The sequence below is a fragment of the Ictalurus punctatus genome, chromosome 20 (assembly GCF_001660625.3).
Source record: "Ictalurus punctatus breed USDA103 chromosome 20, Coco_2.0, whole genome shotgun sequence".
Lineage (NCBI taxonomy): Eukaryota > Metazoa > Chordata > Actinopteri > Siluriformes > Ictaluridae > Ictalurus > Ictalurus punctatus.
Genome location: NC_030435.2, coordinates 7,159,642 through 7,180,596, shown reverse-complemented (window position 1 = coordinate 7,180,596; position 20,955 = coordinate 7,159,642). Strand labels below are relative to the sequence as shown.

At 40.3% G+C, this 20,955-nt stretch overlaps 1 protein-coding gene and 1 pseudogene across 2 annotated transcripts in view; both read right to left on the bottom strand.

Annotated features, from left to right (window-relative positions):
• atm (ATM serine/threonine kinase) overlaps window positions 1-20,955 on the bottom strand; it is a 69,477-nt gene that overhangs the window by 21,078 nt on the left and 27,444 nt on the right. For both annotated transcript variants that reach the window (XM_017495938.3, XM_017495936.3), the window contains exons 19-44: window positions 20,123-20,205; window positions 19,654-19,818; window positions 18,121-18,196; window positions 17,116-17,246; window positions 16,826-16,943; window positions 14,852-15,022; window positions 14,507-14,682; window positions 13,968-14,211; window positions 11,865-11,983; window positions 11,594-11,720; window positions 11,141-11,340; window positions 9,375-9,549; window positions 8,939-9,103; window positions 8,540-8,672; window positions 8,008-8,103; window positions 7,615-7,786; window positions 6,648-6,789; window positions 5,615-5,791; window positions 4,838-5,015; window positions 4,222-4,330; window positions 3,164-3,322; window positions 2,341-2,449; window positions 2,174-2,262; window positions 1,905-2,007; window positions 1,648-1,796; window positions 256-360 (exon numbers count right to left, since the gene is read on the bottom strand). In XM_017495938.3, coding sequence (XP_017351427.1) covers window positions 256-360; window positions 1,648-1,796; window positions 1,905-2,007; window positions 2,174-2,262; window positions 2,341-2,449; window positions 3,164-3,322; window positions 4,222-4,330; window positions 4,838-5,015; window positions 5,615-5,791; window positions 6,648-6,789; window positions 7,615-7,786; window positions 8,008-8,103; window positions 8,540-8,672; window positions 8,939-9,103; window positions 9,375-9,549; window positions 11,141-11,340; window positions 11,594-11,720; window positions 11,865-11,983; window positions 13,968-14,211; window positions 14,507-14,682; window positions 14,852-15,022; window positions 16,826-16,943; window positions 17,116-17,246; window positions 18,121-18,196; window positions 19,654-19,818; window positions 20,123-20,205 — 3,671 coding nt within the window. The remainder of the gene's footprint in view (window positions 1-255; window positions 361-1,647; window positions 1,797-1,904; window positions 2,008-2,173; window positions 2,263-2,340; window positions 2,450-3,163; window positions 3,323-4,221; window positions 4,331-4,837; window positions 5,016-5,614; window positions 5,792-6,647; window positions 6,790-7,614; window positions 7,787-8,007; window positions 8,104-8,539; window positions 8,673-8,938; window positions 9,104-9,374; window positions 9,550-11,140; window positions 11,341-11,593; window positions 11,721-11,864; window positions 11,984-13,967; window positions 14,212-14,506; window positions 14,683-14,851; window positions 15,023-16,825; window positions 16,944-17,115; window positions 17,247-18,120; window positions 18,197-19,653; window positions 19,819-20,122; window positions 20,206-20,955) is intronic.
• On the bottom strand, window positions 20,443-20,562 carry LOC124629319 (uncharacterized; annotated as a pseudogene).

Sequence of the window (20,955 nt, the reverse complement as noted above, 5' to 3'; positions counted from 1 at the left end):
CATGGGCTAATTTGCCTAGCTTCCTTGACGTACAAAATGTGAACGCTAATGCTGGTATGCATTCAGTGTGAAGTAATAAACGCGCTGAAGAGGAGCTGTTGATGTGTTACTGGTCTATTTTTCTGGTCCAGCCCACTTGACATTGAACTAAATCTAAAGTGGCACATTACCTAAAATGAATTCGATGTGATATATTGTGGAAGATTAATATTTTTTGCATCTTTATTGTCCCGTGCTCACGCTGATCCTGCATACCTGGTGTATTTCAGTGTTTGCTCAAACATGAAGAAGTCTTTGTCCTTCAGCGCTTGTAGAGCAGTGAACATAGACTCGTTGAAGCCGGGATCCAGTTTCTCACTCCTGCAAAATAACAAAGAGCCATTTCATTCATGAATCTAGATACGAAATCATTCAAAACAAACCAATCACGTCGCACGAGATACCGTGGTGAACCTATCTAATCAGCTTCACACCACAGCCTCGAATCTGATTGGTCAGAAGGTGTTGATCAAGTTTGTATAACAGCACAGCGCTGACATGGTTCTGAAAGGTGTATATCGATGCGCTCATTCTGTTATGTTCCCATTTCTATAGTAATTGTGTGGCAAATGCTTGACGTAACCAATGCCTAATATAAGCCAGGATTTATTTATATAAAAAAAAAAAAAAAAAAAAAGTGCTGTTATTTTGTTACAGAGAAAAATGTATCATCTTTGATATGGAGAAAGAAAATGTAAAAAGTAATTGCGACTTTATATCTCACAATTCGGACTTTTTTCCCCTCACAATTACAAGTTCACGTCTTGCAATTCGGACTTAAATTCTTGTAATTAAGACGTGCACTTGACATTTAATGAATTACAAAGGATGCACTGACAAAGCATCAACCATTCTTTATAAATAGTCGACACACAGTAAGAACAACACTCTTCAGCTAGTCAAGACAAGGACAAGCAGACGCTTGTGCGCGCCTGTTACCTGAAGTTAGTCACATTTCAGGACTCCATTTCATTTCACTCACACACATTTCATGTCTCACCTGCGAGAAATAAAGTCAAAATTGTGCGATATGAACTCGCAGGTGTGAGACGAAATGTCAGAATTGTGAGATATAAACTCGTAATTGCGAGGAAAAAAATAAAGAACTGTGAGATATAGACTCTCAATTCTGAATATCAGAACTGCAAGATATTCTGAGATATAAAGTCACCTTTTTTACTTTTTCTCTGTGGTGGAAGCGGGCTTTCGTAGCTTTCTGTTAGAAGGCATTTAATTAACATTTACAAAATGAGTCTCCACTGTCAGTGTTTTGTTTTTTTCTTTTAAATCTTATTAGCATCGAGAGAAAATAAAAGAGAGCCTTGTGAAGGAATGACAGTTTATAGCTGCTATACTGTATCGTATGTGATGTGATTACTGCATGACGCAGTTGTATTCACAGCATGTTCTCATCTAAAAAAAATAATTCTTGGTATAAGTTACTGAAACAAATGTGTTAATGTTGTATGACTATCAACTCTAAAGAGTGGAATGATGGAAGGAGCACTAGCCAAAATCTTAACTGAGGGCCAACGTTTATACCTCAATGCTTTTGTTCCTTTCAAAATAAAAATAAATAAATAAATAAATAAATAAACAAACTCCTACCGCTCGTCCAAGTCCGTCTCCCACTGCGTGTTCCTCCAGGCTGCTTGGAAGTGAAATTCTCGAAACTCGGGTGCCCACTCAGCCCCGTGTCTTCTCAGACCGTGCAGGTACGTGTTCAGGATCCCACAGAGCCCTAAATTCTGCAAACCCTAAAAGAGAGCATAACTGCTAAGATCAAGGAGAGAGGCATTGCAAGACTGATGGTACCATATTTCAATATTTCATGAAATTCAGACACCTCACAAGCGCAGCTTTACCTCCATTATGCCAACCTGCCTCGTCACCTCTGGGAGATTGGCATGAAGGTCATAGGAGGCCAGAGCCTTACCCCACATGGCCTCGTGCTCGTACGTCCTGATTCTGGTGTTGAAAGAAGACAAAAAAAAAGAAAAAAAAAAGGGAAATACGTTTAAATAAAAACAGGTGCTTTCATTAAAAGTAAGTACTAGGTATGATAATGTTCTTTTAAATGCCTGTTCTTTCCACACACACTTTCAAGCAAAAAGGGTGACAAATGCAATCTAACCTAGTGAGAGGATTAATCAACTTGCCACCTCCACATCCGTACAGGCTATCAGGCTCCCCGATGCTCCTGTACACCTCAATCAGGATATCCTGCACAATGTGCACGACTAAAATCAGCTCATACCAACACCTTCGACTAGAAATAGATTCTATTATCACACGAGTTACCTGCAGGCTCATGCCCGAGTCCTCTATACTCTTCTCAGACATACTGCCGATGGACAGGTTTTGGCTGTTATCATCAAACGTGAGCCTGCGTGATGTTCTGGATTGAGCTCTGAAGAATGGCAACATTATATACACACAATATTTAAAAAAAGATTTATTTAAAAAAAAAAAAAAAAAAAAGGGTTTCCCTCAAGAGTAACCTGAGAGGATTATTTAAACCAGTCATTATTAAAAACAACAACAACAACCAAGACATATGAAAGGAGGAAGTTTTAAAGGAGAAAGTAAAATAATGTTTACTTTCATATACATACTGCTATGAGGAATATTCACCAATGCAATAACATGAAGCGTAGATGATATATCTGACAAAAAAACCTTAATTCTAAACTGATTCCTAATTAATACTCAAATGAATTTGAATACTAACTGCAGTTCAAATGCAATTTTGTGACAGTATGTGACAGTTTGTTTGTTTGTTTGTTTTAACGCCATGCCATCTTTTATGGTTATTTTCATGGCGAGAAATGTCTAAGAGACTCAATATGAAGTTTTTAAAATCTATTTTTCTTTTTCTAATTGTATTAGGTTTGACTTGGTTAAAAATTTCTTCCAGAATTTTGACTGAATAAAAAAAAAGGTTTCTCACGGGGTTAAGACCAGTACAGTCTAATAAAACATGCTTCAAGGATAATGGACTCGAAAAGCATGTGACAGCGCTGTATGATCTTCACACAGCTGGATGTCGACCCATAAAAATGAGTTTTACCTCAGTACTACGTCGGCACTCTAATACACAGCCCCGCAAGTTTACAAGTGGTACCTGCGCTTCTCCTCCATGTTGTTGCGGATGTTGTCCACATAGATCTCAGAGTACAGCAGGGCGGTGAAATGGGCGGAGCAGAGCTGTGCTGCTCGAGCCACTTCTAGATAGTTCAGGTCCAGCCAGAAGTTGGATTCGCACACGGTTCCACACTCAGCACTGCAACAGTATTATTATTATTATTATTATTATTATGGAAATATAACCAGTTAAAGGAAACATCCACCCTGACCTGAATATTAATCTTCAGTGGCATCCACGATTCTGAGTTGACTTATTTCGTGTGATACATGATTGTTTATATTAAAATTAATCATTTGATAATAACATGCTTAAGAAAAAAAAGGCCTGTTCATCAAATATGCTCTTACATAGTTTTCAATATAGTGTTTCAAGGCGCTAGGGCTTCAGGAAGTGTCCCCCCGCCCAAGTAAACGCATACATGCAGCGGAGTGGATTACTGTTAAATGATGTTTTTCCACATGATTAGGATGAAAAATTATATGCAACAAGATTATTTAAAGAGAGTGATGCAGCAGCACTTTAGTCTACTAGTCTCCTTTAGTCTGTCCAGCCCTCTCGCCTCCTCATCTCGACACTCGGCTCAAACAGATAAGGTTCTAAAGCTTCAACTATGCTATGCTAGCACCATCGATACCTTACATATTTATTTACGTTCACATTCATGGCATTTGGCAGACACCCTTATCCAGAGCATTTACAATTGATCTGATTTAAACAACTCGAGGGTTCAGGCCCTTGCTCAAGGGCCCAGCAGTGGCAGCGCTGGGATTTAACCTCACAACCTTCCGAATCAGTAGTCCAACATCTAAATCACTGAGCTGAGCCTCTGCCACAACTCTGAGTCCAACTTTTGTCGTCTCCACTACTTCTACAATGGATGTCTGATTAATATGACGTAATCCGTTTTCTCCTATGAAACACACTGTAACCATGTGACCGTGATATCAGCATGACAGACAAGCGTTAATGTGTTTCAGGGTGGAGGTTTTCCCTTAAAGAAATGCAAAGGGAGGAGAAAGAGAAAGTGAATAAACCTGTTAGGTCCCAGTGGTCGTCTCTGCTGTCTGAGGTAGTCGATGACAGCTAGCATGGTGCGCAGAGAACATTTATCTGGTTGGCTCTGAACTCCAACATCCGTGTCTCCTGTTGAGAAACGTTTTCAAATGTATGGTCTGAATATCCATACCTGGTATCCAGTTTGATACCCATAAAGCTTGTAGATGCAGCTATCCATTAAACTTATAGAAAAAGGGCTTGTGCTAAGAACATTTACATTTATGGCATTTGGTAGACACTCTTGAGACGCAGAGCGACTTACATTCATTTCACTGATATAACTGATATAACAGTTGAGGGTTAAGGGCCTTACACAAGGGCCCAGCAGTGACCGCTCACGATCATCCGATCAGAAGCCTAACGTCTTAACCACTGAGCTCCCACCTCCCAGGAAAAATAGTAAAAAATACTGACCACTGCAGAGATTTTTTTCTTTTTATTATTAAAGAGCATGCGCATAGGATTGTTTTGTTTTAAGAAACGGCACTTGCTCACCTAAATGTCATACATGCCTATGGAAAATGGAAATATATTCGGCACATACCGACAATGCTCATGATACGGCGGTAGTAAATGTGAAGTAGAAATGTGTACCTGAATCAGAGGGCATGGGGGTGGTGGGTCGGCTGCCGGAAACGCCCGGTCTGCAGCAGCTGCTGAAGAAGCGCTGGATATGTACGGAGAGAAGTTCCCTCCATGAGCCATTTGTGTCTCCCAGCAGCATGTCATGGATGAAGAGGGGAAGCATCTTTTGGCAGAAATCTGTTTTCACCTGCAGAGAAGAAAGGTTGTTAAGGACCAACAGGTTAAGTAATCTTTCCCGATACGTCTTAAGGGCAAGTCTTTCACACAACCAAGGAGAGCGAACTGATCCACTCTTTTACAAACACGTCCTGGGCTCAGAGACCTATTTTAAATTTACCATCAAGATCTAGTCGAACATTAATCTCTGAAAGTTAGACTTCAATCGGATTGCTAGAGAGTCACGGGAGCTTGTAGCTTCTCTAGTAGCTTGGGATTGATGCCTTTTTCACATATCGATGAACAGGAAATTTTCCCGATGATTATTATGATTACTCCACAACGCTTTATGGAAGTGTGCCAGAAAGACAGAGAGGGAAAAACCCCATACAAGTTTCCCAAAAGGCATGTTGGAAACTCAGCACACGTGTGGAGAAAGGTTCTCTGGACTATCATTTTGGGCTTGGCACAAAGCGCTACGATCAGTGGAACCCCACCACTGCTCATTTACCCTGAAAACACTACACCATCCCCGCAGTAAAGCATGGTGGTGGTAGCAACATGTATTGTTTTGTTTTAGGGGTTTTTTGGGGTGGGGTAAAAATAAAAATAAAGGTGATGTGTAAATACCTCACAAAGGGCTCTGGTCATGAGTAGGGCTTCGTTGCAGACCCCTCCACTGTCCAGCAGAGCCATGCACAAGTTCCTTAGCCATTCCTTGTGTTTTCCAGGCTGCACTGACCACAACTCTGAACTGTCCACTCGATCTCTGGAAGCTGATGTGACCTCCGGTCTCACCGTCTTCTCCTGGGACACACAACAGATAGACACGGTTGTACAACTTTGTACAATAAAGACACTATTACTAGTGGATGCGACTCATTTTTGTCATGAAACTTAAAAAAGGCAAAAGCAAACAAGCAAGCAACTTCAATGGCAACAACTCCATGTTTTCCTTTGCTTTGGTTTTGGTCTAATCTCCACTGTCTAGTCACTGGTTCATTTCCTTCAACGTCTTCACCAGTATCTAGATTTAATTCTTTAGTTTTATATATAGATATACACACCAGTTTGTGGTTGTAATACTATGTTTTGGATTGTTCTTCCAAGTTTGTGGCTTTTTTTTGTCGTCCCCCCCAGGGTGGTGGTCTGGTTGTATCCTGGATATTTCTAATGTAATTCTACCTGCCTGTAAGCTCAGCTTTGGTTAACGACTGCAAATTTTTATTTGGAATGCCAATAACAAGACCTTCGCTGCTTCTATCCTCCAACTCCCACGCATTTATTTTAGACATTTATTTCATTTAAATGGGGATTCTCTTTTGTCTTTAGGTGTTATCTCTGCTACTGTATTTAGCGAAAAAGAACATAATTGTTCTCATTATTTACATGAATAAAACCATATTTAAGAAACAATTTGAAAGAAATTGCAGTAACTGACACAACAATGCTTATGGAATCACAAAAAGTGATTAAATAAACGCATTCTGCTTCACATCATTGTTCCCTTAGTTAACATTAACAAACCATGAACGTTAGCATTAATAAACCACAAGTAATGCCAACAAGCTAAGTTTACACAGGTATTAACTGATGTTTATTTAACTGTTAACGAAATACAGGTATTTTACGATAACACCAGCTCTCTCTGGGAGATACTTGCTTTTTTCTTTGCTGAGCGAAAAGGACTCAGGTAAAGCAGCATTGGGTCTCTCTGGCTCTTGTGCACCTCCCAGAAATCCAAACCGGACGAAGTGGCCAAAATGTCCTTCAAACACGCAGCAGCGGCCTGGCGGACAGAAATACTAACACACACAAATGGTTAGACGTAAGGTACGCAGATTATTCACTGAAATGAAATATTTTAATAGTAAAGACAACAGTCATTATGGATAACAGTAACAATTGTAACAATAATTCAGCATAATTTGTATTTGAGAGTAGGTTAATGAAATGCTTTCCTAAAACCGTCTCAACACATATAAAGGGCTTTTCACACTGCGCTTAACCCTGGGTTATCATCGTTTTAAACCCCGCATGTTGTGTAAACAGTAGCTGCAGCGTTTGAGGGGAAAAATAAAAAAAATGACGCTACTGTACGAGTAAACAAGTCTCTCCAGGCTTAAAAGCATTTAAAAAAATATCCATATAATCTGCTTCTCCGAGTTCTTTCTTTTGACTTTCTGTCTTTGTTTTCTTGCCTTTGCGTGTCTTGGGAGGCTTAAAACAACCGAGGAGGATTTACGTGGCAACATTTTTTTCTCTCACCGTCGTGAACACACAAGAGATGAGTCTTTATTTAAACCGGACACACACTGTATTTATCCAACCATGGTTGTTGACGCAGCAGATATGCAAATAATTACATTACCCCAGGGTTTAAGATCGTACAGTGTGAAACGTCAGATTATGAATACCCAGGATTCATTGTTAACCCCAGGTAACGTATGAGCAGTGTGAAACGTGAAACAAAACAACCCAGGATTCCGTTTACCCAGGGTCTAGCATGACCCAGTGAAAATCCCTATAGTCTATAAACCCACCGCATTGTAGGTGTAAACATATTTCGCCATTACGCAAAAGTCTGTATTTAAAAAGAGGAGGAGGATGTCTGGCAGAATCCAGGTCACCTCTGGTTCGTCAGCGCGTTGTTCATGCAGCTGAGGATGATGGAGACCCACTGATGAAGAACATTAGGATAAAGAGATGTTGCCTGGGTGTACATCTGATCTTTCCCATGATGCAGCGCAATGGTAGACAAGTCCACAGGCCCGAGTTCTCCCAAGCAACCCCCAACAGCCTCTGAGAGAAGAAAAGCGGAGCTTAAACACGTGAACAGAAATATTCAGCAACCCATTTCTCAATTTTTATTTTTATTTTTTATTTTTCTTCACATCTTCAGGTCAGGTTGGCACGGTGGATCCAGAGATTATGCTCAGACTGTATTCTGCCTCATCCGTACATCCCTTTGGACGTGTGAAAGCATGAGCAAAACAAACGTGAGTGCAACAGAAAGCGCTCACCTAAAATATCTCTGCCTCCAGGATGGTTGGCTGCCAGTTTGCACAGCTGCAAGAGGTTCAGCACCAGCTTGACCAGCACACTGTGGGCAGGATCAGCTTTGCGAAAGAAATACATTCGGATAAGTCTTAAAGTCCTTAAGTGAAAGGTCTACTGAAATGAAATCATTTGAAACTTATACTAAACTTTGCTAGTATAGCACGAAGGATTGTGAAGTGCCTTTTTTTCTTAACAACATGTGTTAAGGAATGTAACCAACCATGTTGCCATAACATGAAACAATATTTAGTTGCAGCTCAACTACAGCAGTGATTAATTACACCGCTCGATTCACTTACAACAGTTCTGTTAATGTGACTACAATTTGGTGCACAACCTTAAATCCGATCGATTACATAAGCGGAACGTAGTGAGACTTTCTTTCAATCGCAGGTCTGTCGTAAGAGGATCTTCACTGTATAATCTGACCAAGCGTTGAGAAACTGAAATCGACTTGGCGAGAGGAATGCGACAATTCGTTGGTCTCTTGCTCACCGTGACATTCTTTTAGCAGCTGCTCAATCTGCTGTTTGTGAGTGTGTAACTGTCTCTTTAAATCTTTAAGGCCCTCCATTCGAGTAAGAGGTAGCGAGTCACATGATGTCATGGACAGGAAATGCTCAATCTCCTGCGAAAGGAAAAAAACAAAACAAAAATCTGTATAATTTAAAACCACGAATGACACTTTTTCCCCTGAAGAAGAATCATGCATTTTTTTGACCATTTAATATTTCATCATTTTATATAAGACATTGTCAACAGCTCTAAATAAAAAATCTAATCGTGTGAATTCAGTCGATCCTTTCTTTTTTTTTCTTATGAAACGTTCCATGTTAATTTCGCACTACAATATTTTGATAAATAAACAAATAGAAATCTGAGCATCAGCAGCACCTGTCTGAGGGTGAAGGCTCCAGAGCTGTATTTGAGCGCATGCTGAGCCGATCGGAGCTCTGCGAAGGCCGGCTGATCAGGAAAAGGCTCAAGCAAAGGGATTGCTCTCCTCAGATACGTGTTATCTGGGTTTTCTATCACCAGAAACTTGAGCAGACTCAGCACCTGTCACAAAAACAATAGATTATGTTATATTATAGAACCTATCTGAAATCTAGCATCTGATAAAAGGCACAAAGATGTACCATACATGTGCCTCGTATAAACATCTTCGCGATATCTTTTAACAGTTAGTCTTTTATTATTTCACCAACAATCCAAGGTCATCAACTCGATGTGTTCTTTTACAAATCGGGATTATCAAGATATACCCTACTAACCCATGTTTTGCACAGCACTAGCTAAGCAGGCTCAAACAGTGACAGTGAAAAACAACCTGTTGAGATATGGTCGTCTGCTCGGTGACTTGTGCCGTGAGAGTTCCTACAATGACCTGTAGGTGGCTCTCTAGAGCATCGTCGCAGACGCGGATGGCAGTCTGGCATACGGTAGTGAGCAGGTCGCAGCACAGAGCAAGACTGCGCGCAGAGACCTCGTCCTGATGACCCGACCTGAGAAAAAATAACTGCGTTTCATTCATTCCTTCATCTTCGGTCAACAGCTTTATCCTGGACAGGGTCAGGGTGAATCTGGAGGCTATCCTGGTAAGGTGGGGAATACAGCCTGGATCTAAACTATATCGATTTACCCAACACCACTCATCATTGTTCTTCCAGCCAAGCACTATTTCATGCGCAAAGACGAAAGAAAGCATCAACGTTAATCCAAAAAGCATCTTTTAAATAAGGAACAATTATTGAATTATTAGAGAATAACAAACATGCCGAGGTGGTAATGAGGCCATGACGCAAAGCGAGGTATTATTTTCTAATAATTCGACGGATTGTCGTCAATTATTCCACTTATACCACAGTTACCACACCTTAAGATACTCTTCAGATGTTTTATTTCAAGCCATTTTCAGGTTTTTGTCCTTAAATGCTCTTGTGTGTGAAACTAATTTATTACACATATCTTTAAGCGTCCGTTGCTAATTCCAAACCGGCGTCTTAGCGCTATAAGGAGGCTTGAGCCATTGATCTGCAGTGACTGGAGATAGAGAGATAGAGAGAGAGATAAGGGTTTTTTTTTCCATTTCATGCTGATAATATAAAAATAGAACAAACAAATAAATAAAATATCCATAAGCCTACTTGTTCACAAGGTTTTTCATTTTTTCTTACTGCAGAAAATACAACGAATAAATAAATAAATATTGATACTTGTTCACTGGCTTTTCACACATGCTCTCTTGTGCTTTTTCTCTCTCTCTCTCTCTCTCTCTCTCCAATAACTACATATCAATGGCTCAAGCTTCCGTGTCGTGTCGTGGCCACATTACCACCTACTTCAACGGCCCATCGTCAATTATTGCTTACATATTTCTGGAACGTTGAAATTGTCTGTCATTTTGTTTGCTGTTAAATGGGTGTGTTCTGGTGGATCGTAGGCGTTAGTTCAGCTAACTTGGCAAAGTGATATGGATCTGTAATGCGGTCAAGACCTGACTGGAACTACTTTAGTAATGCCGTGCATTTACTGCAAAATAACTGCACACCTCAAAACGTCGGTCAGTCAAGCAGAATCGAGAATTCAACAGCGCTGTGGTATAATATCTTTTAGACCATCTCGAATTACTGGCTCCAAGAACTCTGACAGGTAAACTAGACTTGCAAGTTAACAAGATGAGAGGAAAAAGAAAAACAAAAAAAACTACACCCCCCCCTTAATTTTACTGCAGAATTATATAATAACCGTTATAAACGTGTTTGATAGAAAAGAGCACTAAATTATTATACCATTTCATAATTATGTGCTGCTCTGTGGGAACTATATTATTTATTGTACTTTTTTTAAAAACTTATTTAATGCAATGAAGGACCCAAAGGTTTTATAGTGCTAAAAATAATTTGGGGAGGAACCCTTTTATTTTAAACATGAACAAAGCTCAATAAAGATTTATCCCTGGTTACTGAAGTTAGGTATAAGTTACATAGCAACGGTGTAGACATTAATGTAGGAACCTCATAAAGTCAGTCAGACCAACATATGTGTGTGTGTGTGTGTGTGTGTGTGTGTGTGTCTGTGTGTATGTGTGTGGACCTGCTGTTGATGTGGTGTATAAGGGTGTAGATGATGTCTCGGAGCACAAAGGCCCATGCTCCACCCAGGCCATCCTTAACCTCACACAGCAGCAGGTTCACAAACAGGTGATACATCATGAGGATGCGGTGCCTCTCGTAGGCGTTGGTGGTCTCGGCTGCACGCTGGCAAACTGAAGTCAGGATCTTCTGTATGGACATCTAGCACAAAGAGTAAGACGTGTCTTCAACACAATCAGTGGCTTGGATAGGGACAGTACTATCTAGCATAGACATTTTATCATCACATCCTAAATGTTCGTTCTATACAGTCAGCTCTGGAATTATTGGCACCCTGGGTGAAGATGGTTAAAATAAGAGTCTTCTATAATGCTTGATGAGACTGGAGGATACAGAGTAAGGAATGTGAGATCACCCCTCTGTATGCGATTACTGAATAACGTCAGGGTCTTACCGGAGTCTTGGAGAGTATGGCTACCAGAGACTTCTGACTGTTGCTATGACACTTGCTGAGGTAATCCAGTGTTGCTTTAATCACGTGTGAGCTGAAGAAAGGTGGATTCGGAGCAGGATCCAGCTCCCTAGAAACAACACCAAGACACAGCATGACAATCTATAAATAACAAATGCCTAGAAATCAGAACAGTAAGCAGAACAGGAAGTTAATTAGTATGAAATATGACCATATTTTCATTACTGTTATACTCTATATACAGCATAGTCACCCAATAAACTTCTGCAGGTCTCCTCTTTCAGCAGTGCCTGATCCTGCGCCCTCGTACAGCGTCATCAACAGCTCGACAACAATGTCTGCCAGGTTGCCGCATATCAGATTGTCGATTTGCTGCAAAGAAGAAACGCCGACACAGGTTTAGCGAAAGCTGAATCAGTCCAGCGCTGTGTCTCCGAGCCCTCAAGAAAGTGTCACCTTTTAATATTATAGTGGGGAAAAAAGGTGCTTTAACCAGTCCCTCCAGGATTTCACGATCGCAGGAATTACCATAAAATCAAGCAAACGCCACGATATTCAGAGGAGCTTGCAACTGAGTCATGTGACATCGCAACGTGCATTCAGCCAGAGCCCTCTTCGATTCACGCGCATCGAACGTGAGTCCAGCTAAAAGGTCTCATTAACCAACAAACATCGCTGCGAAAGACTGCAATTTTGACAATTCGGGTAGTTTTCCACAAAAAAGGACAAAAAAGTTGCATTTCAAACTTTTTTGAAAATAGTTGCAGCAAAATCAAGCAAATCACAAAAAACAGCTCTGAAATCCTGTACAGACTGTTTATCCATGACATTCTCGTAAGTTCTATTTGAAGCACGAAACACTCGGGTTGTTATTTAAGTAAGAAATAAACAAACTACAGGTTGTCTAGTTAAAGGAAAATCGATGACAGGGTGGTGTGATGTGTTATTACCTCAATGTTCATTATCGTCCCATCAAACCACACTAAGAGTGTTTTATTCCACTTATACCGCAGCAATCTGCCAACACTAACGCTTTTTATTTTACTGAAGAACGAAACATGGTGCTTTTTTTCTTCTTAATTTAATGTCGTGCAACGTCCAGAAACAAGTTAGTTCCCTTTACTACTTATGTTATAGCAACTATAAAGAACTGATCTCTCACTAGCCTCGCTTTCTCTCTCTCTCTCGATCGAAGTTAATAAGGCACGGAAATGTCATTGGTCATGTTACAAAGAAACCGCAGAGCGCAAAATATCCTCCGACCTCAAGACTCTCTCATCTCTGAAAATTTAATGCGACAGCTTCATCTGAGACACACACTTCTTTTTAAAAAAGAATTTGTGGAGGTCAAATCCCTTATTGCCTCCCAATTCGCCTGCTTTTCCTATGCATTAAAAGTATATTCTTTTTTGTGAAAGAAAATTACATACTTTTGAGTGTGTAGCAAAAGAGTATGCAAGTACTGGGACATACTAACACGGCATGGGACATACTAACATGTAACGGGACATACTTTCACATAACCGGACATACTAACACGTAACGGGACATACTTACACATAACCGGACATACTAACACGTAACGGGACATACTACACATAACCAGACATACTAACACGTAACGGAGGAGAACGTTTTTGCCACGTTATGCACACCATCACCATAAACAAAACTCTTCATTGCATTTCAGCTTTTCTTCATTCCTTATGTGATTTACTTATAATTTACCATTCCCTTGATTTATTTTCCCACATTTCATTTACACCTCTCTAAAATGTGTCAAAAAGAAAATCGTTACAAAACTCCTTCTCCCTCGCACAAGGAGTTGTGGGAAATATTAGCAGAAAATAAATAAATAAATAAATAAATAAATAAATACATGTCCATGGATCCATACTTTGAAATCTACCGGAAATAGTAGCGCATCCAGGTACCTCTGGGATACTCGGTTCAACATGCTAGCATTTGTGACATGCTAATTCTAACCTTGGATCCTATTTAGGACAGATAGCAGGCGAATTCGAACGCAGGACCTGTGAAGGAACCATGAAAACGGCGACGCATTAGAATGAGCGAATTAACACAACCCTGTGGTTTGCAGCGGCACCGCTGTTCTAGAAAATAGATCAGATCCTGACCAATTAGATTTAAGAATTCAACAATACTGTAGTATAACATAAAATATAACCTTTATTTGAATTGAATTCAATCTTTTGGGTCATTGTGATAAAAGCAGTGTGTACTGGCTGGGACGTCATTTTCCTAGTAATTCCCCACCTTTTTGTTACTCTGACTTAAACAGGTCAAAAAAAACGGGTGACGTCCTGGACTGGCTGAACTGGATTAGAGTTCGCACCTGTTTCCCCAGGCACTGGTCGTCCTTCAGCAGGTCATAAACATGGTGTGCTTTCTCTCTCTGCTTTGCCGCCTCTGCATCATGGCCGGGGAGGGCGAAGTGTGGCAGGATGTTCACCATGATTTTAGGGAAGCAGATGGCCACCAGCTGCCTCCAGTCTTGCTTCAGGTGACTCCCGATAGATTTCACCTGCTCAAAGTCGTTCAGGAAGATCAAGCGTGGGATAAGAACATGATACGATGACCTGAAATGGAGGGGGGGGGGGGGGGGTCACACGAATTAGAGCTGTACATCATGCGAATTTAAGTATCGCAAGTCAGTATGATTTTTTTTTCCCTTTGAAAATTTAAAAAGAAATGGGAAGTGGACCTCATGGAGGTTAAAAAAATAAATAAATAAAAAGGTTTGAATAAAATTGATCTAAAGCAATCGAGAGGTAAAACGCTTAATGAAATGCTTTTTTCGGATTATTTGCCCCTTTTCGAATATTTGAATTAGTGCACGCGCTCCATCTTCAGGAACATGCGTAAATGTAGCACCTGTAAAACTCCTCCAGAGTGCTGCAGGATAAAAGGGTATAAGGGAAGGACTGTAGCGTGTAGCTGGTCTCCGTCTGTCTCTGGCTCAGCCATTCAGCCACTAGATAATTCAGATGAGAGCAGACAAACGCCTCAGAGCTTCTGTAGCCCAGAGAAAGAGAAACGCTCACCAACACCTGCACGGCAAAAGAAAAACTGCTTAAAGGACACACACACGCACACTTCTACCTAATATAAAGAGTCCTGCTGCTTCATCCTACAGCTTATTTTATTTTAGATTTTTTAAATCTCCTATTCATGGTACACCACCAGACTCGTTCCATCCCCCACCCACTTATTCTGTACCTTTTTAATCAGGTTCTCGTCGATGCTGTTCTCCTTGTAGGACTGAAAGAGGGCGAAGAGAGCCTGCTTCTCACACACGGGGCTGCAGCGCATCACCATGGACAGGCTTTTCAGCAGAGTCGCCTGACGGTTAAAGGTCTCATCAGGCAGGTCTTCAGGGGAACCGTTTCTCTGTAGGGACGAACAGAAAGAAGGAAACTGAGGCAAAATGTGTGCACAAGAACTAGCTGTGTGGCTGAAGCAGTGCCGATACGTCAACGTCTGGTGTTTTTTTGTTTTTTTTTCCCCACAGAAGTATGATGAGCCCAACTTTTCACCTGGGTGAGCAATGGATTTGTGTTTCTAGATACTGTCAGACATTTCAAACGATTTGAAGCAGGAAAGCAGCATCATCTGCTGCAAGAAGATGCGAGTGTTTGTGCACATAAGGGTGCGTTCAAGAACTGATATTTTTCCGCATGCAATTGAGCCGAGTGACAGCTAAGGGAATAAGAAGTCAGATTCGGGTAGCGAGTAAATTAGGCACTTGAGTGTGACTCGAGTCGCGAGTCTCTCTCCATGTCTGGCACTCTTCATAGAGCCAAGTTCTCAAAGCATCCACCGATCTGACTCATCCTCCAGACAGAGAATCGTGACACACAACTCTGCACAGTGGTGTTTTTTTTTTAACTGCTTCTCCAGCAGAGAGTTGTGCATCGCTCTAGCTAATGCTTGGCACTGCTGATTGTTAGTTAGGTCCTAATGTTGCAGTCTGAAACTCAGTAATGAATGATGTTTACATGCTCAGCCCTCTATTTCTGAGTATCATCAGTAACTTTCTCAATTCAAACAGTTACAAACAATTCTTCTGTCCAATCATATGGCAATTTTTTAAAACTATTTTTTTTTTTTGGGCAAATAAGCCCAACTTGCAAAAATGGAAGAAAAATATCATATCCGATCATACAGGTGCATCTAAAAAAATTTGAATTTCGTTTGTACGGAAATTCGTTTTTTTCCGTAATTTAATTCAAAAAGTGGAACTTTCATATATTCTAGATTCATTACACATGAAGTATTTCAAGCCTTTTTTTGTTTTAATCTTGATTACAGCTTACAGCTCATGGAAATCAAAGTATCCCAGATATCCCAGACTTTGTATCAGTATCCCAAAATATTAGAAGTAGAAAATATTAGAAAATAATACAGAAATGTCAACCTGAGAAGAGCTCTAATCAGCTGATTAACTCAAAACACCTGCAAAGGTTTCCTGAGCTTTTAATCTCTCAGTCTGGTTCAGTACACAACCACAATCACGGGGAAGATGAAAGTAAATTTTGCATTTCATTTGGAATTCAAGGTCCCAGAGTCTGAAGGAAGAGTGGAGAGAGAAAGAATCCAAGTTGCTTGAAGTCCAGTGTGAAGTTTCCACAGTCAGTGATGATTTGGGGTGCCATGTCATCTGCTGGTGTTGGTCCACTGTGTTTTCTCAAGTCGAGAGTCAATGCAGTGTCTACCAGGAGATTTTAGAGCACTTCAACTTCCAGCAGGATTCTGCACCTGCCCACAGTGCCAAAACTACTACTGGTTTGCTGACCATGGTAATACTGTGCTTGATTGGCCAGCCGACTCACCTGACCTGAACCCCATAGAGAATCTATGAGAGACACCAGACGCAACAATACAGACGAGCTGAAGGCCGCTATCAAAGCTACCTGGGCTTCCATAACACCTCAGCAGTGCCACAGGCTGATTGCCTCCATGCCTTACCGCACTGATGCAGTAATTCATGCAAAAGGATTTTTAAAAAAGCGTTGTGTATAAATAGTATAGTAGGATGTAGGCCATACATTCTGGCTACTATAATTTCCCAGCAGAGCTAAAATAAACCCTGGACAGCGTACACCCACAACAGACAATCTACAGGAGTGACACGTCACCTGCTAGTGTGAACGTATTGGTGACCTGACACAGATATTATTCCATGGGATTTACCTGGATCTTCATCCCCTCCTGTGCTTTCAGGTAGACGTTCTCAAAGGCTGCTTGCTGGTGTTTTAGTGGGAGCATCTTCTTTTGCTCTCCAGTCCTACCTACTTTCTCCAAGAACAGTCTGTAGACATCAGAGGTGCGTTGATGAGTTTACAGAGCTTTTGATTACTTTTTGAAGAATGTTTGTAGGTCACATTACTGACCGGAACACGACTAGTGACTGTATGTTATACGTGACCGTCATATTAATATCAGGTTTTATATCAACATTACAGGTTATTTTAAAAAGACACCTCTCTACATTCATGGCTGCTTGCATGCGAACATGGTGATGGGGGTCTGCCAGGTGCAAGGGCAAAAGAGCACATGCCGGAAGCTCCTCCTCCTTCAGAGATAAGACCACCCACTTACAGTAAGGGTCAACCTACACAAAGACAAAACAAACGAAATATTAAATATGCCTTCATTCCTGATGTTTTATACATGTTTATATCGCAGTGCTGTTGAATTCTCGATTATGATTGGTCAGAAGGTGCTTCGTAGAATGTCCATCAAATAAGTTAATTCCTGTTATCACTTATGTTATAGCAGCTAGAAACTATAAAAATTTGTTCCCCCACCAGCCTCTCTGTTTTTTTCTCTCTCTCACTTGAAGTTAATAAAACAAAACAAAACAAATACATAATACAACCAGACTGTCAATGTTACCAAGTCCTCAGTCCTGAAGACTTTTCCCATGTCGGAAAACTTAAAGTTACAGCTTTACCTCCGATTGTTAACGTTTACACAAGTGTTTTTTTTTTGTTTGTTTGTTTTTACACAAGTCCCTCTGATGTAACAAGAGAAACCCTAGCGTATTAGAATGAGCACACTACTGTTAGCGCTGCTGTGACCAAAAACTAATCAACACTTTCATCTGACCAATCAGAAATCAGAATCCAACAATGCTGTGGTATAAATGGATACGTCATTCATTGAATGAAAACAGAATGGAACGTGGCTGTATGGTTACGTTACATTTAAGGCAGTTTGTAAAGTTTACAATTATTTCTGGTTTTCAATGCAGTGTACTACTACTTCTGTGCATTCTGGGAAAAAAATAAATAAAAAGTAGATATTCTCATATTTAGTATGTGGTCTACAGGATGTTAACATTTGTCACATTCTGCTACTCTTATTACATCTGTGTCATTGTGAGCAGAAGCCAAGTCTAGTTTCATGCTAGTGACATCTCACACTTAGCCAGTTAAACACATTCGGATGAGGCAACTTCTTGCAAAAGTGAGTTATATTCTTACTTCCATCAAGGCGAGTAAACAGCGGCCCAGTGCTGCCCTTACAGCTGACGTGCATTTGTCACTTTTAACCAAGGCACTGTTGGAGGGGATAAAATGGAGAAAAATCTGAGCTTTCGGTCTGTAAAATTATGAATGTTTATTCACATTTGTCTCGCTCCTCTTTACTTAAAACTATACTATTTTCTCATCTCAATGATTATTATATACTTCTATTATTTTTGTGAATACAATACTACAATCCCCTCTTAAATCAATCACCAGACCTTAACCTAATTGAGCATGCATTTCACCTCCTGAAGAAGAGATGGAAGAGAGAACTCCACCCCCCCCAAAAAAAAACCAAAAAACTAACAAACAAACAAACAACTGAAAGAAGCTGAGGTATAAGCCTGGAAAAGCAACACAAAAGAAAAGTTGCAACAGTTTGGTGATGTCAGTGGGTCACCGGCTTGATGCAGTTATTGCGAGCAAGGATTAATCAACCAGATATTAAGTGCTATTTACTTTAAGACTACCTGTTCCTATACTTTTGTTCACCTAAAAATTGAGTGGTGTGATACATAAGGTGCCATGTTCTATGTTGTTTAACACATCGTGATGTAAATATGAGGAAACGAAAGCAGAAATTCTGATCCATCATCTCTTAATTCATCTTCTGATGTAAAACCCAAATTTTTATTCAGTACTCAGTAAAATGAATACTAATGACATCAGTAGTACTGCCAGAACCATGTCTCCCTGCAGCTCTCACCTGGTTTCATACTGAAGCTAACCAGTACCTGGATGGGAGACCTCCTGGGGAAAACTAAGACTGCTGGAAGTGGTATTACTGAGGCCAGCAAGGGGTGCTCACCCTATGGGGGTTCTAATGCCCCAGTATAGTGATGGGGACACTATACTGTCAAAAACAGCATCATCATGCAGATGAAATGTTAAACTGAGGTTCTGACTCCCTGTGGTCATTAAAAATCCCAGGACACTGGGATAATTGTAAAAAAGTAGGGGTATAACCTACTCCTGTACTATGGCGAAATTCCCCCATTGGCCCTTATCTATCATTATCCCTAATAATCCGAAATCATGAATTGGCTACATCACTCTCTCCTCTCCACAAATAGCTGGTGTGTGGTGGGTGTTCTGGCACACTATGGCTGCCATCACATCACTGAGGTGGATGCTAAACACTAGGGGTGGCTGAGGAGATTTCCTATACTATGTACAATGTAAATTGTCCTATAGACAATATAGACAATAGACAAATTGTCCTACAGATAATGTAAATTGTCTACACACTATTTACAAAAATGTGAGGGGTGTACTCACTTTTGTGAGATACTTTAAATACAACGAAAAGCTTTGCGTATCTACAGAAGTGCTATATAGATGTAACTAACGAAATTATTTATAATGATAATAGTAGTAGTAGTAATAATAATGATGAAATGAACATTATTTAATAGCATTATTATTATTATTATTATTATTATTATTATTATTATTATTATTATTATTCTACTTTGTGTTGTCACCCACCGGAATCCTGAGAGCACTTTCAGCAGGACACCCCGGACATGATGCATCTCCTCGTCCTGCTCAGGTGGAGACCGTAGGCCGCGCAGGCAGCACACACATGGCAGCAGCGCTAACAGGATGGCACAGCACATCTCTTGATCTTGGCGGTACTGCGAACATATGTCCCTGTTAAAAAAAACAACAAAAAAACAAATAAATCAAAAAGACATTATTAACGCTACGTAGTAATCTAGAAATAACATTTCTTCACCCTAACACCTTTGGAAACGTTTTAAATGAAAATGTGCTGGTCTGATTTTTTTGACTTCCAAAAGCAGAATTACGTTTCAGGGAAAAAACTGGCTTTGGTGTAAATATCTGTGGACTACACAAACAAAACCTGGGCCACAGGTCATTAGCAGCGACTGATATTTAAAATCATGCAGCTAGATAGAAGAGGTCATGTCTAATGTCAGAAAATTTCTCTTACGCAAGTGGTCTGAGCAGCAAATCAAACTCTTCAGCTTTCAGAGACATCCTCTCTGCAGGAAGCACCTTCAGCAGAACCAGATACTGCACGAGAACAAGAGGAGAAAGCAAACGCTTTTATCCAAAACGACTTACAAATGAGAGAATACAAGCAAAGCGATACATCAAGCAGAGAACAATACAAGTAGTGCTACCATGTAAGATCTTTAATTGAGTTCTAGAAGAAGCAAAATGCGCAGAGTAGAGGTTTAAGAGTCAGAGTAAGGTGTTTTTTTATTTGGGACTAGTTACGTATTCACAGAAGAGCGGGTCTTTAGCTGTTAAATACAGCTCCTGGTATTCCCAGGCACTCTCAAATTCCAAGTACTAACCAGGCCCAACTCTGCTTTGTTTCCAAGTTCAGACGAGATCGGGCTTTGTCAGAGCGCTATGGCTGTAAGCTTTACATGCGCAATAGATATGACTGATTAACCATGCTTGACAGCACTTGTTGTTCGTTGTAAGACCGAATCATTCACTGACTGATTTGTGCTTAATTCTTACCCTTTTGGTTGTGGTTTTCTTTTTCCTACTGCTATAAACCACACTTTTCTAACCTTTTGACAGATCTTAAGTCTTATGGAAGTGCTTTATCCTGGTCAGGGTTGTGGTGTATCATATGAATGTTCTGAATTGTTATCTTGGCTTTTATACCTTGTGATTTTTTTTAATAATATTTCAAAACCAACTCTGAAAGACAGGTGGCATTTTCCTTGCTCCTATTTTTTTTTTTAAATCACAGGGATGCACACAAACAGATCACCCTCTGTTCTACAGACTGTATTCCGACTGACT